Source organism: Boleophthalmus pectinirostris, unplaced genomic scaffold (assembly GCF_026225935.1).
Source record: "Boleophthalmus pectinirostris isolate CB_2022bp ecotype Guang Dong unplaced genomic scaffold, ASM2622593v1 HiC_scaffold_20, whole genome shotgun sequence".
Classification (NCBI taxonomy): domain Eukaryota; kingdom Metazoa; phylum Chordata; class Actinopteri; order Gobiiformes; family Gobiidae; genus Boleophthalmus; species Boleophthalmus pectinirostris.
Window position 1 is genome coordinate 23,071,762 of NW_026571153.1, and position 16,244 is coordinate 23,088,005.

The 16,244-nt window shown below is 38.5% G+C and overlaps 1 protein-coding gene across 1 annotated transcript; it reads left to right on the plus strand.

The window, feature by feature from the left end:
- The first annotated feature begins 2,624 nt into the window (after nucleotides 1–2,624).
- trip6 (thyroid hormone receptor interactor 6) lies at nucleotides 2,625–16,234 on the plus strand. Its single transcript, XM_020922034.2, is given in 12 exon segments — nucleotides 2,625–3,050; nucleotides 3,490–3,539; nucleotides 4,740–4,953; nucleotides 5,642–5,742; nucleotides 5,833–5,943; nucleotides 7,036–7,400; nucleotides 7,402–7,576; nucleotides 8,268–8,364; nucleotides 9,611–9,780; nucleotides 10,524–10,702; nucleotides 11,031–11,151; nucleotides 12,307–16,234. Coding segments are annotated over 10 exon segments (1,656 nt in total). The 5' UTR covers nucleotides 2,625–3,050; nucleotides 3,490–3,539; nucleotides 4,740–4,748; the 3' UTR covers nucleotides 12,439–16,234.
- Nucleotides 16,235–16,244: the final 10 nt, after the last annotated feature.

The following is a 16,244-nucleotide window of genomic DNA, read 5'->3' on the forward strand; positions in this document are numbered from 1 at the left end:
TAAAGATTATGGCCAACGTGGCTAATTACCACTTCTACAGTTCAGGGACTAGGAAAATGAACAAACCAAGAGCAGAGGGGACGTGTAATAAGGACAAGGAGGAAGGAAGCACCAAATTGATGGTTGTATAAAGACACCTATTAGAGCACTGAAAAACAAGAGATATGCAGAGGACAGATGTGCAGGAACTTCACACACACATGAACACACACACACGTAAACACATGCACACACACGCACACACACACACGAATACATCCTGCAGTCCAGAGTCACGGATGAAAACGCCTGCACAGGACATCCGTCAATAATAAAGAGAGCAGGAGACAGCAGTAAAGACATGGAGAGGGGGATGCCACCAAGGTTGCTGGGGTCAGGATGGACTCAAAAACAGTTACCTCATCTTCACACAAGTTCACTGGGAACACAAACAGGTCACTGAGGCAAAAATGAAATATTGACTGGACTTCCTTTACATCAAAGTTTGGAAGGTGGAAGAATAATCTTCACAGATATGATGAAGGGAAAGTGAACATAATAATTGCTGTGGTTTTGTTGCCTGAGCAGGCAGTTCTTTCTACATTTAGTTTGAATCCAGAAGAGTCAGGAATTGGACCACAGAACGTGAAAAATCTCTGTCCAAACTTGAGACAGTCCAACCACAATTGTTAATCTGTAGCATGTAGCATGTGTCTCTCAAATTTTTTTATCATTTAGAAAAAAAAAACAAAAAAACATGTTCCTGAACAGAGAATGGGCATCTCTGATTAGTTAATCTGCCTGAATCCTCTGAATTCGGGGAGACAAGTTAGACATAGTTCCAGACCCACTCATCTTTGCTAATTTTTGTTTTTGTATGTGTTGTTTTTGCTGCAGGTAGATCATAGAAACAATTGTAATTGAATAAATAAATAGACATGTTTAATTCCTCACTGTGGAACAATCTAGCAAAAACAAGCAAGCAAACAGGTGGCAACCTTTACCAGAAAAGTTACATAATGCACCTTTAACATTGTTTTTGTATGTGTTGGTCTGTAATCACAGGCAGGCACTGATTATAATTAAGATTATTGTCTTAAATATTATTTGTTACAACATTCCACTTTATACCAAAAGTCAAGTGTATTCAATAACAATTAAATGCACAAAATATATCTATCTAATCATGGAAAACATTACCACTAGCAGATTGAAAAGTAAACTGTAACACCTGATAGTTACCGTTAGGATTGAATGACAATAAAATATAAGTATTTTCCTAAAATAACTGAAGGAAACAATATAGAGTTTACATTGTGTTTTGCATGTTCAGCTTTCTACCGTGGTTCATTCTCAAAGGTGTGTTACAACTTTGAAAACGTGATACTAGTGGAGTGTCTATCTGACTATGAGCATTTTTTTCATTATTTAGTTCCTGTAGCATATGTGAAAAATAAAAAGGAAAACAAGGAGCGAAAAACAGAGAGCCAATGGTAGGTCTGGTCTACTTCCAGGCATTGTGAGAGGAACGGATGAGGGGGGAGGCCGAGGAAAAGTGAGAACATTACTAAACAGGCCACCAATGGCCGGAAGCCAATGGGTCTGTCCCGCTGGCAAAGGGCGGGCATCTCATAGACACTTCCTGTCTCATCTGTCATTGGGCACAGACACCCGTCAGTCTTGCTAATTTGTTGAAGGTGCACTGTGTGACTTTTAGGTTTGGGGGTCGGTCACCTGCTTGTTTTTATGGATATGTCATAGCTCTGCCTGGAAAGTTCCACAGTATGACATTAAACAACTCTACCTTATATTAATTTAGTTGCAGGTAGTTTTATAGCTCAAAAATACCTAGAAAAAACAGGCTTCTTCACAGATCTAACAGGTAACTTGGTTTGGTTTAGTTTCCATGAAGATAGATAGGTTTAATAAACATCCTAGACAAAGCAATAACATCTCCATGGAGAAAAGCATTTGATGGACCCACAACCGGAAAAGTTACACAATGCACCTTTAAGAGTGTTTCATAGTGGACAAACAATCATACCTATTATGATGTTAAAAGTATTTGGTATCATTCCCCTGTTGTGTGGTTTCCTGGATCTCTGGACAGATCTACATACAGTTCCTCTATACAGCGTGGGCTGTGGCTTTGCTTTGACTTCAGGTCCCAGGGCTGGTGCCAAAGTGTTGATAGTTTGAGCAACAATAACAGATCGGCCTAAACTGTCCCTTCCTGTGATTGAGAGCAGAGTGACCATATAAGGCAAACGGAGTTGCGTCAGGAAGTGGGGATATCCCAGGGAGCAGAGTGGGTTGTTTATCTTTTTGGCAAAGAGACATGCGGAAATCCAAACAAATCAGGACCTTATAAAACTCTTCCTTTGAAGAAGTGCCTTTGGGAGTGCACTTCCAGAGTGGTGTTTTACTGAATAACATGAGGGCCAAAGGAGACAGTTGACCCACTTTAAGAACTGCATATTTCAGAGGGCCTCTAACCTGATGCAAACAGTCTGCCTGCTGTGCCAATAGCCAGTACTTCAGACTGGAGAGACATTAAGCTGAGCTTGAGTTAGACCTGGAATAGTCCAGTTATAGAGCTGGTTTGGATCTGATCGTAGGTCTACGTGATAAACAAGCACTTTGGTGTAGGCTCTTTGTATTTAAAGTTTGAGAGCCACTAGCCTTAGCCATCAACGCTGTGCATGCATCCACATGCTGTCAACAAGATAAACCAACAACAACCAGCTGATAACGTCTGACCTGCAGACACCAGAGACCCCCCATATACAGTATATATACACACTGTACTGTATATATACTGTATGTATACTGTATGTGTTCGGTCTATGGACCCCCCACCACTTCACACGCACGCGCACGTCACACGCGGTGCCGGGGCGCTGCTACGTCACGGGCGGTGCACGCGCAGAGGAGCCGCTGCTGAAGGCCTCTGTGCGGGACGAAGTGGGTTAACGAGGCTAAAGCTACACCGATCTCCTCTGGTCCACTTTCACTGACCTCTCTTTAACTGCACAGAGGAGTGCACCCAGAACTAGTGTCGTTTTAACATGGTAGGTGCCGTTTATTTCATGATTTCCTGCTCGGTTTGGTTATGTGGAAGTTAGCCCAGAGGCAAGGCACGGGGCTCTGCGCGAGTTCAAAATAGACCAACAATCACGTAAACAGACCTGTTATTACGCTGAATTAGCGCGCATTAGCCCCCGTTTAAGGCTATATTAACATGGACTCAGTGTCACATTTACACACAGAGCAGACCCACACAGAAAATACGATACAAAGTTATTCATTGAACGGAGCTGTTGGGTGCTGGTTATAGACTGTATGGAGCTGCTGTTGCCAAATAGCCTGAACTCATGTTGTATTGTGTCCTTTTCGTTTTGTATTGTTCTTGGTTTGTAGCAATCACTTTGTATTGTCCTTGGTCGGTAGTGATCACTTTGTATTGTTCTTGGTTTGCACTGATCACTTTGTATTGTTCTTGGTTTGTAGATGGGATCCAGGGGAAGAGGAGCGGCACCGTGAAGGTACAGTAGCAGGAGGTGGGACACACGCTAACACTCTTTCGCTGCAACTATCAGTCACTCTGAATCAATATTATTTTTTGTTCATTTCTAAATTTGCCCGGGGGAATGCCCAACTATAAAACAACATGGAGCCAAACGATGAACTACAGTGAGCAGTATTGTTGTAAACACCAGCTAACACAACCTTTTACACCTCTACATCATATGCTGTCTATGCCATGATGCATCCTGATGAAGCAAACATGAAAGTAATATCTTGAAATACAAATACACAACCATTTTGAATGAATGGGTCATTAATTTCATACATTTCATACATCATGCCTCATAAGTATGTAACATATTTTTTGGGGCATCATGGCCTGTTCAAAAGAAATAATAAGGATGCAATGTGTTCGTTTAACCGGATTCTGCGGTGAGTCGCTTAAACCAGCCTAAACATGTTCAGTATAAATGTACGTCTATGACAGTCAGTCTCATATTGTCTTCAAACAACCTCAAATGAAAATACAAATGTAATCATTTAGACAACAACAAAATCTATGTAGGTCTCTTCCTCCATTTTAATCCTCTTACAACAGGATTTATGGCAACAGCAGATAAAATCTGTCTGAGTGGTCTATTAATTTCAACCACTCTGTAATATTAATGTGCCTCTGTCAGACCTGTTCAAATAATTATTTTTTTAGAATTATACACTGCACTGAACTAAATTAGTTAAAATCTTTCATTAATGTCACGTTTCCTCAAAGAAAGCCAATGCTGAGGATTCAAATGTCTGCTCAGCTGCAGTGCTGTTTGTTTGTTTACTCTTTGGATAAAACATAATATATTGTTATGAGGCAGGTGTTGCTCAGCCCTTATTATCACATAATATTTCCGGCTCTGTTTTGTCGTCTTTTCATCGTTGGTAACGATGTGTAAACAGCCAAAGACAATGAGCATTGTGGTGGTAACATCAGTTGTGCAGCTGCATGTGTCTATGGAACAGTGTTTGCCGTGAACTCGCTCACATGGAGCATCTGGAAACCCCCTCGTCATGCCGGACACTCTCTTCCTGTTCTGCTGCTTATTGTTCCTCTGTATCCCGGTTGCCATGGGAAACCACAACTAGCATCCTCCGTTTCCAATGGTTACCTGTGGACACAAGCAGTAACCACAGTTACATGTTTCTATATTTTCTGAGTAATATTTCTCTTTTTTTTTTATTGTCAGGCATCTGAAATGTCCGGTCCCACTTGGCTTCCTCCGAGGACTGTGGACAGTCCAGACCGAGCCCCTCAAATGTCCCACTCCACAGCGTCTGCAATGTACCGCAGTGTGTCCGGTAAAAAGGGTGCCACAGACTATCGCCCAAAGTACAATCCTTATGATCAGAACGGAGGAGGAAGTGGGGTCCCCATGCGGTACATGGCTACTGGACCTGCAGGTGAGAACACAGAACAACTAAGCAGAAGTATTCATGGGCTGCAGCTTCCTGTTTTATGTGACATTTTCAAATTCATTCCATTTAGAAGATACGATATCCAGTTTATTGCTATGGTAACAGTCCTATATTTTTCATCATTCTGAAACTAATGGTTAAGAAAACATTTCCACTATTGAATTTTTGTAGTGACATGATTCAGCAGTGATGATTCATGGGGGTGCTCTATATGTATGTCTATCGTGGAATGTTCAGTAGTTAGCATGGTGACACAATGCACACATTAGCAAACACAGATTGTCTGAAAACTCAAGAAAAAATATAAAATTAATTTGAACAACATATTTTCAGGTGCCTGTGATCAATACGATTTTCAACAAAAGGTTGAGCGTGACTAACTGAAAACCTCTTGGCTAATGCCAGCTAGTTGTGACTGTGAATTTTATGTGAGAAACTTGTTTAACAGCACAAATCAGTTCACCTGTTGTTATTCCATGTACGTAAGCCCTTTCTAGTCAGATTGTGTTAAAATAAAGCTTAAAGATTAAAGTCTAATTGAGTGATGGAGCTTCAGACAGCAGAGCCTCCAGTTAGCATCACTCCCCCAGGGAATGTTGATGACATTAGCTGCAAAGTATCAGTTATTACAATTAAAAAGCAAGACAAAAACTGATCCTATATTGTTCACAAGGCGGGCCGATCCATCACCCATCCAGTGATCACTATCCCCCTTCACATGGTCCTAAAGATGATCGCAACTGGAGCCCTCACATGGACAGTTATGACATAATGGTAGGTTTTATTTTTAGAGCTACAAAACACATTTCATTTTACTTTTTTCATGCTCAAAGTTTCCAATGTTTGTTTTCTCTATTTTTTCAGCAGCGAAGTCCTGAGAAAAGTCATTATCACTCTAAAATCGATGCTGACATTGATTCTCTCACAAACATGCTGGCTGATTTGGACAGTCACCCTCACGATGCAAGCACACAAGTAAGAAGTCTTGCTCTTTCTCCGCTCCTCTCTGGTGTTGCCCCCATAGACTGTATAAAGAAGTGGACTAAGGGAGTGTGACATCACCCATTGAGTTCCGTCCCAATGAAATAAAGCTCACGATGCAAGCGGTTATAGGGACGAATTTGGAGATGGTTTCATACTAGGAATAGTAGTTTATTTACAGACAAAATGGCAAAAAAAAAACACCAGAATCACAGAGAGCGGGCTAATACCAAAACGACAGGTTTCACTACAGCAGTTACAGAGTTGATGGAGCCTGAAGCGCCTCTATGGTCATTTCTTGTTTAAGATAAGAGATAAAACCAGTCATCAAATGGAGAAATTTGTCTTGGACATCAGGGGCACAATACATAGGCAATACAAGGTACAGTGCTCAATACATTTCACTGACCAAGAGCTACACAGTTCACAGAAAAGAAAGAGCCATTATGCATATTCACATCCATATTGACTCTTTCCTATGTGACCATGTGCTTACTATGCCCCTGTATTTGACTTACAGCAGTTTCTTTTGATTCATCATTGAAACTGATCAAGGAATAAATTATACTTAAATCAGTTATGCTTAAATTGGGGCATCCTGTACCTTTCGCCAGAGGATGTTGGTTCATATTGGTTCTATTTGGAACACGGCATCTAGCGGGTTAGCTGTATCCTTTTATATATATTGTTGGGTTTCAGATGATATTCAGAACATTCTGTTGGCTAATAATATTTAATACAAATGAGGAGCAGCTAAAACGAATAGTGTTCAAATGCAGATTTTTATAATACAGTGAGTTCCTGGGTCTAGTCACTAATAGAAATGGTCAGGTTCAACATTTGTGAATATAGCTTTTGGATATTTCATAGCAAAGTGCAACGTTATCAATTGGAAAATCTGTCTCTTGCGCCCCCATCTGGGAGTATGACATTATCACCTTCTGGGATCTGAAAACCACCAGTATATACAGTCTATGGTTGCCCCAGGTTACAACAGCTTTACAGGAAGAGTTAATCAGCTCAACAACAGCTTTTGCCCCAAGTTACAACAGTCCCTAACCATTTTATTATCACTTCTGTTTGCAGCTCTATGACAATGTGCCTTACAACAAGTACCACTCAGGAGATCACTACAAACCCACACATCACTCCGGACCCCCTCCTCTGGGCCGCCCCTCCATGGCCTATGCCCCTCAACCCCAAACCCAGTACCACCCTCCTCCTCCTCACTACCCCAGCTCACATCAGCAGGACTACTATGCCCCCCAGTCCTCCTCCACCCCTAAACCCTACCCCCAGCCCGTCCCAGCCTCCTACACCACTGCCTCCACCCCTACAGGACCTCGATTCAGCGTCCAGGTGAAAACAGCACAGCCCGTGACGTACTCCCAAACGGGCAGGCAAGCGGAGCAAGCGTACACTCCTCCACCACCACGGCAACCAGTGACCCGCACCGCCGCAAGCTCAGACCGGCCCTGGTTGGTACCCGCCACATCCAAACTCGCAAGCTCCAGATCACCATGTGGAGGCTGGTTATGGGGCAGGAAGAGTTAATCAGGTGGCTATGTCCAAAAGAGGGATTGATAACAGTCAAACGGGACAGAGTGGCCCTTATCAAAACAACAAGGTACAAGAATACACAATATAAAACACAATAATCCAAAAATGTTTATTTTGTCTTTTTACATTAACTTCTTTGGTTCTTTTTAAAGGCAATACAGTAGTAGATGTTTTAACCACAATGGAATCCAGGCACTCCAAAGAAGTAAAAATCACCCAAGGAAAAATATATAGTTAAAAGGCCTTTATTTAGATGGCCAAAGCCAACATGTTTCGACCAAACTGCTCTTCATCAGGGCTTAGATTGACAGTAGTAGATATATTTACAAGTACATCTCCTGCTATATTGTCTTAAAAAAGAGATATATTTAGAGATATATTTAGACTTTGACTTAAACAAACTTTATTGATCCACAATGGAAATTACTTGGACACAGTAGCTCACACATCACTTTATATTACAGTAACAAAAAGTAAGAACTATAAAAATGGTAATAATTAATTTTAAATAAGTAGCAATAAAATAGTAAGGTACTGGTGTCAAATAAGGCATAATTATATAGATTTATAGGTACAAGTAGTCAAAAATAGTAATACAAGTAAAAAACAGACTCCTCTGTCCTGCTATCCAACCTGTCCAAGTACATTTCCTACTGTATTGTGTTTAAAAAGAACCCAAAAAGTTAAAATACAACATCATATTTTCATTCTAGCCCTGTAAATAATATTGTGTAAATAAAAATCTACATATTGTTTAGCAGGGGGCAGCTGTAACGAGGCCAGAAGATGAGTTGGACCGTTTGACGAAGAAGCTGGTATATGATATGAACCATCCGCCTGCTGAAGACTACTTCGGTTAGCTAGTGCAGTATTTAAGTTTGTCCCTCACCTTCTTGTCTCCATGGAGGTGTTATTTCTTTGCCTGGAATGTTCCACAGTATGGCATTAAACTATACATTCATGGAGACAAGCAGGCAATGCCACCAGATAAAGTTACAGATCTGTGATATGTTTATAGCTTTTTCTCTTCAAAGCAACATTCACATTGTCATGGAAGCTAAAAGACAACAGAGCCCCCCATCAAAAAAAAAAAAAAAAGTTACATGATGTAACTTTTAATGGCAGACTAACTAACTCTGATCATTAATAGATTTTTACAAATCTCAATTTAGCCATTAATCTGAGTTTTGGTTTAACACAATCTGACGCTTGAAAGTCAAACACCTAAACAGGACCGTGAATGCCCGTATGGATCACAGGTTCCTCCACAGACATACATGCAGAACACCCCAAGCGTAATGAACAGTGAGGTTGATCATGCTTCCAGTATAAACATTACTTGCATAGGCTCTAATGAATGTAACCAACAAAGGACTTTTATAATATTTCCTCAGACTTTAGTTTTACTGCTTTTTTGTAGTTTTTATACTACAATGGTCATTCTCACTGTTTGTTAGTTTTTGAGCCATTTCCTTGAAGAGCACCTTTTCAGGACTTTTAAGTAAGAAAGCTCTTACTCCTTCCATGTTTGTACCCGCAAAGTAATGTCACTGCAAACAGGGATGCAACTACATCAAAATCCCTTAATACTACATTTTCACCATATGCATGTCACAGTACGATATTTATTGCAATATTTTGTGGAGACTTACAAAATTGTGATTATACAGCTTTTTCCTTTTAGAAGTCTTGGTAGTGTTATAATATGGAGAATTAAGAATTAAAAGTGCTTAATAACAGCTATTTCTTTATGTAGTCTGCGCTACACAAACAACACCAAAGGATCATGGTCATGTAGTTTGCTCTGTTTTTAGCTATTGTTATATTATGGTAAGGCAAGGCAAGTTATAGCACAATTACACAAAGTAATTCAAAGTGCTTTACAGAAAAAGAAAGACATTAAACACACCTATAACTATAATAACTATTAATTTAAGCAAAGAGACTTGTAATTCAGTATATTGTGATAGCCTCCGATATTATGATCCTTCTGAGGATACTATATCAAGATATTTCAAGTTATTGTTACATCTCTACTGCAAAGTATCCATGAACTACTACAACTACTGTAACTGACAAATATCTACCTGTTGCTGTTCAGGCCGCTGTGCTCGCTGTGGTGATAATGTGGTTGGTGATGGCAGCGGGTGCATTGCCATGGAGCAGGTGTTTCACGTGGAGTGCTTCACCTGCATCACCTGTCACGCCCGCCTCCGAGGACAGCCCTTCTATGCCCTGGACAAGAAGAGCTACTGTGAGAGCTGTTACATTGTAAGTTTGTCATTTCATGTTTTATGTATTTGTAATGGGACAGCACATATTAATTTAATTAATTTAAATGTAAAAAATATGGCCAACGTGGCTAATTTCCATCATCAGTCCCTCGGCAGGTTGACGTCAAATAATCTACAGGACAGGGAAAAGTACAGCAACAATCACACAGAAATACATGTAACGCCAGCACACTCACTAATCACTAAACATACAGTTCATTTCACACAGTTCACTTGAAGTTGAAGAGGTCAAAAGTTAAACAAACAACCCCTCAAGATAAAAAATGTCATTTTGTTAAACATGGTGACATATTTGACCAAAGTGTCTAAACATAACTGCAGTGTTATAAAAAGGAAGTGAACATGGGGGCCACTTTCCGCTCCATTGAGTCTGGCTCTAATTCACTTTACACTGAAAAATTGTTGCCCTGCTCTCTGTAACTGCTGCAGTCAGTCGTTATTTTGGTCTTAAAATGTTCCTATTAACCCACTCTGTACAATCCTGACATTTTTATTTAGGTATTTTATTCAGAAATAAATTAACATTCCTGATATGGAACTCAGCTCCAAATTCGCTAGCCTTGGTGAGCTTCATTTAGCTGAATGCTGACTAATGTCACACTTCCATTTCTTTTCCATTTCTTTATACAATGGTTATAACTCAACGATGTGAATGCTACCTATGATTTTCTTTGTTAGTAAAACGATCATGAGGCTCATTATGACATTTGTTTTTTTTAGAGTACGCTAGAAAAATGTTCAAAGTGCTCCAAACCAATTCTGGATCGAATACTCCGCGCGATGGGGAAAGCCTACCATCCCCGGTGCTTCACTTGTGTAGTGTGTAACTGCTGTTTGGATGGAGTGCCCTTCACTGTGGACGCTACCTCTCAGATCCACTGCATAGAAGACTTCCACAGGTTAGACATGTGCAAAGGGCAATGTAACAGCACGATGTAAATAGGCCTGTCATGATAATTACTATGTTGACTTATCGTTCAATATGTATGTATGTATGTTTGTTGTTGAGGTAACAGCATTATAACATGACATAAAACTCACAAGAGTCAGTTTAATACAATATAGTACCTTTTAAGCTTACTATGAAAGTGATATAAATTAATTTCAATATTATCGCTTATCTTGATATTTTCAGGATCAATATATCACACATAAAAATTTGTTATTGTGACTCAATATAACTGTTCCACTCACACAAATGTGTGAATGCTTTGTTTTAATGAGCAGGAAGTATGCGCCCCGCTGTTCTGTGTGTAGTGGGCCCATCATGCCTGAGCCGGGTCAGGAGGAAACGGTCAGGATCGTTGCGCTGGACCGGAGCTTTCACGTCAGCTGTTATGTCTGTGAGGTCGGTCAATACATATTTTTACATTTTTAAGGAGAGACGCTACAGGTGAATAGGAATAAAATCTTAAACTGAGAGATATCAGTTTGAAACTTTTCCTGTAGTTCACTTGCATAAATGTAAGAAAAAAATGTATTACAAGTCCAAGTATTATAATATAATAATAATATATAAGGCATTTTATGTGTACACGGCTAGAGTTGATTATTTTGGGATGTTCAAAACAGAAACATGAAAGGAGCCAGGTTTAAACTTATTGCTTCTTTTTGTTGACATATTGTATACAAACAATATCAATCAGTCAAACTTTCTTTAAAAAGTGCTTTTTATACAAAAAATGTAACATAAAGTGCTTAATATACTGAGAGGATTTTGGACATATTTAGTATTTTAGTAACTAAATCTGACTGAAAATTTGCCTAAAATTTTTTTGTTTCACCTCATTTTTTGAGTGAAATCTTGTATAAATCAGACTTGGAATTAGACATTAAAAAATCCTTCTATACGTTTCATCAAAATCTTGTTAAGTACAAGATTTTAAATTTTCATGTATGTAAGTGCTATTTTAAGGGGTGAAGCTTATGTCCCAATGGGAGGAAAATGCATTTCCCATATAACTCTCTGGAGGCAAATTGATTGAATTAAATATTAAAACGCAGACATGATAATTTTGTTGTTTCTCCCCTAAACATGTATATCCAGAGACCAAACTGGCAAAACAAACAAACAAACAAACAAACAAAAAGTTTTGCCTGTAGTGTCTCCCCTTAAAGGTGCTCTGTATAACATTTTGGTTGGGGGTCAGTCACCTGCTTGTTTTTATGAATATGTCATTGCTGTGTCTGGAATGTTCCACAGTATGACAGCTCTACCTTACATTTATTCAATTACAGGTGGTTTTATAGCTCAAAAAAAACAAAAAAGAAAAACAGGCATTCTAAATGTGACGGAGGTCGCCTCTCCACAGATCTGACCTGTACTTTGTCTGGTTTGGTCTCCATGAAGATAGAAAGTTTTAATACCATACTGTGAAACAAAGCAATAACATCTCCATCTCCATCCATCTGACTGACCCTCCACTGGAAAAGTTACCCAATGCACCTTTAAACTGTATTTTTGTTTGTGACTTTATTTGACTTAACTCTTGTATTCCTTCAGGAGTGTGGACTCTTGCTATCGTCAGAAGGAGAGGGGCGTGGCTGCTACCCTCTGGATGGTCACATCTTGTGTAAGAACTGCAGTGCACGACGCATCCAGGACCTCTCAGCCAAAATCTCAACTGACTGCTAATTATAACAACATTTTTTCACTCAGTTCACCAGCACATTGTAGAGTGCCAGAAACACAAACCCCCTTTTTGCTTTGTCCCTTTCCCATGTTGTTTAATTACAGGGCCTATATTACATTCTATTTTCTGATATTATAACATTATAATGTTGTTTCCTTATCAAAAACATACCCGGAGTTGTGTGTGGTTTTATTCACTCATGTTTATCAGACTTGCCCTCACTAGAATTATTTGGATGATTTCAGCCCTGGAATAGCTGGTCTCTATTGAACTAATATTAAAATGAAGCTGTTAATTTGAAAACTACCACTACATGACATCACAAAGTAGAACAAAACATTTTGAGTTTTGGAGATGTAGACAGACTATTAAACCAGGCTTACCCAAACATATGTGATTGAAACAAAACACAACTCCAGTGTATGTTTTGATGAGGTAACTACAACAAAGCTTAAAGCTCACAAGAATCAATTTTGTGTAATATAGGACCGTTTAACATGTCACTTTAGCTCCCTCTGTTGGTTAGAACCTGCATTTTCACCCCTAGATATTTTCTTTGTTATTTAACTCGGATTCAGATCATGTTACTACAGTGGCCTGACCTGCCGGCAGTTTGGGGTCCACTAAATCACATTGGTACTGCTTAAGTAGCACAAGAATATTTTGATTGTTACTTTGAGAAACAGTTATATGAAATAGGAATGTATGACAAAATAATACAAATATGAAAGCTGACCTCAGTGACGAAGTGTACAAATCAAAACTGCCTCAACAATGTTTAATCATAGACTGTATAAAGAAGTGGACTAAGGGATATACCATTGTGTTCGGCTCCAGTCAAATGAAGCTCACTGAGGCTGCAGTTAAAGGAGCAAATTTGGAGCCAGGTCCATATTAAGAATAAGAATTTATTTACAGACAAAATGGCGAAATAAAAACACAAGAATCATGTGGAGCAGGTTAATACGAACATTTTAAGACCAAAATGATGAGGTTCACTGCAGCAGTTATTGAGAGGCAATTGGAGCCAGAGGTGATGGAGCCAGAAGCGCACTCATGCTAACTCCCTATTTGAAACTCAGTGACTAGCAGGTTAGCTATGTCCATTTATATATACAGTCTATGCGTTTAACTCAATCTGTGACTGTACTTGGCTGGATTAAACTCTATGGGAAGGATGTAGCCTGTTGCTGTGATGTTTTGCAGTGTGGGTAGATAAGACATGTAGACGCAATGAATGTGTAGTGAATTCATCCAAATCCTTGCTATTTTTGTTGTTTTTCCTTAAACATATTCAAACAAATATTCAAACCTGAATGTTAAACTGACTTGAAACTACTAGTCTATAAATAGGGATGTCAGGATTATTAGGTTAATTGATAATGTTGCTTATTCAGATGACAATATAATCATAAGAACTAAAAATTAATAATTGTGAGAATCATAAAAAGCAAAAAAAAAAGTTATTTCCATTGAATCTGTACTCAAGAAATAACACAATTAATTATGGATGCACTGATCCATTTTTTTCAGCTCTGATACAGATTTCGATATTATGGCTTTAAATTGCATTTAAGTAGAATTTATTTCCTTAAAATAAATAAATTAATTTCCAAAAAATAAAATAAGACCAAATGTGTTATGTAGCTGTTATTTATCTCTTAAGTTACTACAGAACACCTTTGTGAAAATATAAGTTCTAACATTAGACTTTCTGGGCCAACTACAACAAGTAAATAGTTTTATTACATCTGTTTATATGTCCCACTAGAATACTGGCTGAATCAATATTTGGAAACCGATATCTGATTCAGATATTGGTATCGTTGCATCCCTACTGTTACTGTAAAATTATTTTTTATCTCTCCTCAACTGTACAACTTGATCATTCACAAAGTCTGATTTCACAAACTGGTCACACAAAATGAAGGAGTTCACTGATGTTTGGTTGTGGCCTCAATAATCATGAATCATTAAAGTTTTGGAGTTGGAGTTTTGGAGTTTTTTGTAAAATACTAACACAACATTTTGATATTATGACATCCCTATCTAGAAGCTTTGTAGTTCTGTCAGAATTATTTTCAAACTGCAAATGTGTGATTTTTGGTTGATATTGGCTTGTGGCTGATACTTGACTGTTATGACATAAGGTGATGGTGCAATGAAGTTAATGCTTTTGTTTTTTTTGTTTTTTTATGTAAAGGAATACAGGGTGTTAAACAGAACATCCAGTGGAGTGAAGCTTGCATCTTTATGTGCCATTTAAAATGTGAAACAAAATAATTATTCACATACACTAATATTGCATTGGACTGTACTTAAAAGGGCCCATATTACGCCATTTTCTGATCTATAATATTGTTTCCTCATCATAAACATGGATTTGTGCGTTGTTTCATTCACACATTTTTAACACACAAACCCTGCTTATTTAGGCAGAACACTCTAAAAGCACACTAAAACAGAAAATCCCCTGTTTCACCTTGTGATGTCATGTGGTAATACAGAAAGCTCTTTTCTGTGTTTTTTAAACTCCATACACCTAACAAGAATCTTTTGGATAATTTCAGCCCTTGAAATTGCCAATCTCTGGTGAACTAAATGTAAAAGGAGCTGTTAACTTGACAACTACCGCTACATGACATCATAGGGTGGAAGAGAGCATTTTGAGCTTTGGAGATGTAGACCGACTAGTAATAAGGGGTTACTCAAAAGATGTGTGAATGAAACAAAACACAACTTCAGGTTTGTTTTTGAGGAGGTAACAACATTATAACATGACTCAAAGCTCACCGGAGTCAATTTTGCGCAATATAGGACCTTTAAAAATGTACAATTTTTGAAGATTATAATTTCTTGTACTGTTGACAGAGTACACCTTTATTTCCGTCCTATTTTATACTTAACTTTTTAAAGGGCTATACACCTCAAAATGTACCTCAAGGACACCTACTTTTATCTATATTTTTCCTCAAATCTTTCTCAATCTGTAAATAGTGGTACCCCTGCCAAACTGTAATCATGTTTTGATTTTTGTCTATAAAAGCTGTGAACTTGATATTTTTTTGCAGTGATTAAAGGTGCACTGCGTGACTTTTATGGTAAAGTCTGCCACCTTCTTGTTGCCATCAGGATATTATTGCTTTAAAAATGTTCCAGAATATGGCACTAAACATATCTATATCACTCTATCACTAAACACATCATTTATTGTTTTTATTGCTCAAAAATACCTTGAAAATATGCATTCTTACTGTGAGCGGGGTTGCCTCTCCACAGACCTGACCTGTGATTCTGGCCTGGTGAACTAATGTTAATGCCATACTGTGAAACTTTCTTGGTAAAAAAATGACGACATCTGGAAGAAAATCTGGTGGCGGACCCTCCAGCAGTTAAAGGTGCATTGTGTAACTTTTCTGGTGGAGGGTCCGTCAAATGCTTTGTTTTCTCCTTAGAGATGTTATTGCTTTGTCTGGAATGTTTCACAGTATGGCATTAAACCTTTCTATTTTCATGGAGACCAAACCAGATGAAGTTACAGGTCAAATCTGTGGAGAGGCGACCCTGCTTACAGTCAGAATTGTTGTTTTTCTAGGTATTTTTGAGCTATAAAACCACTTGTAACTGAATAACAGTAAGGTAGAGATGTTTAATGTCATATTGTTGAACATTCCAGGCAGAGCAATGACATCTCCATAGAAACAAACAGATGACGGACTCCCAACCGACAAGTTGCGGTACACAGTGCACCTTTAAGAGTGCAGTTTGTAGTGATAAAATAAAGACTGCAGTAACATGTTTTGCTTTC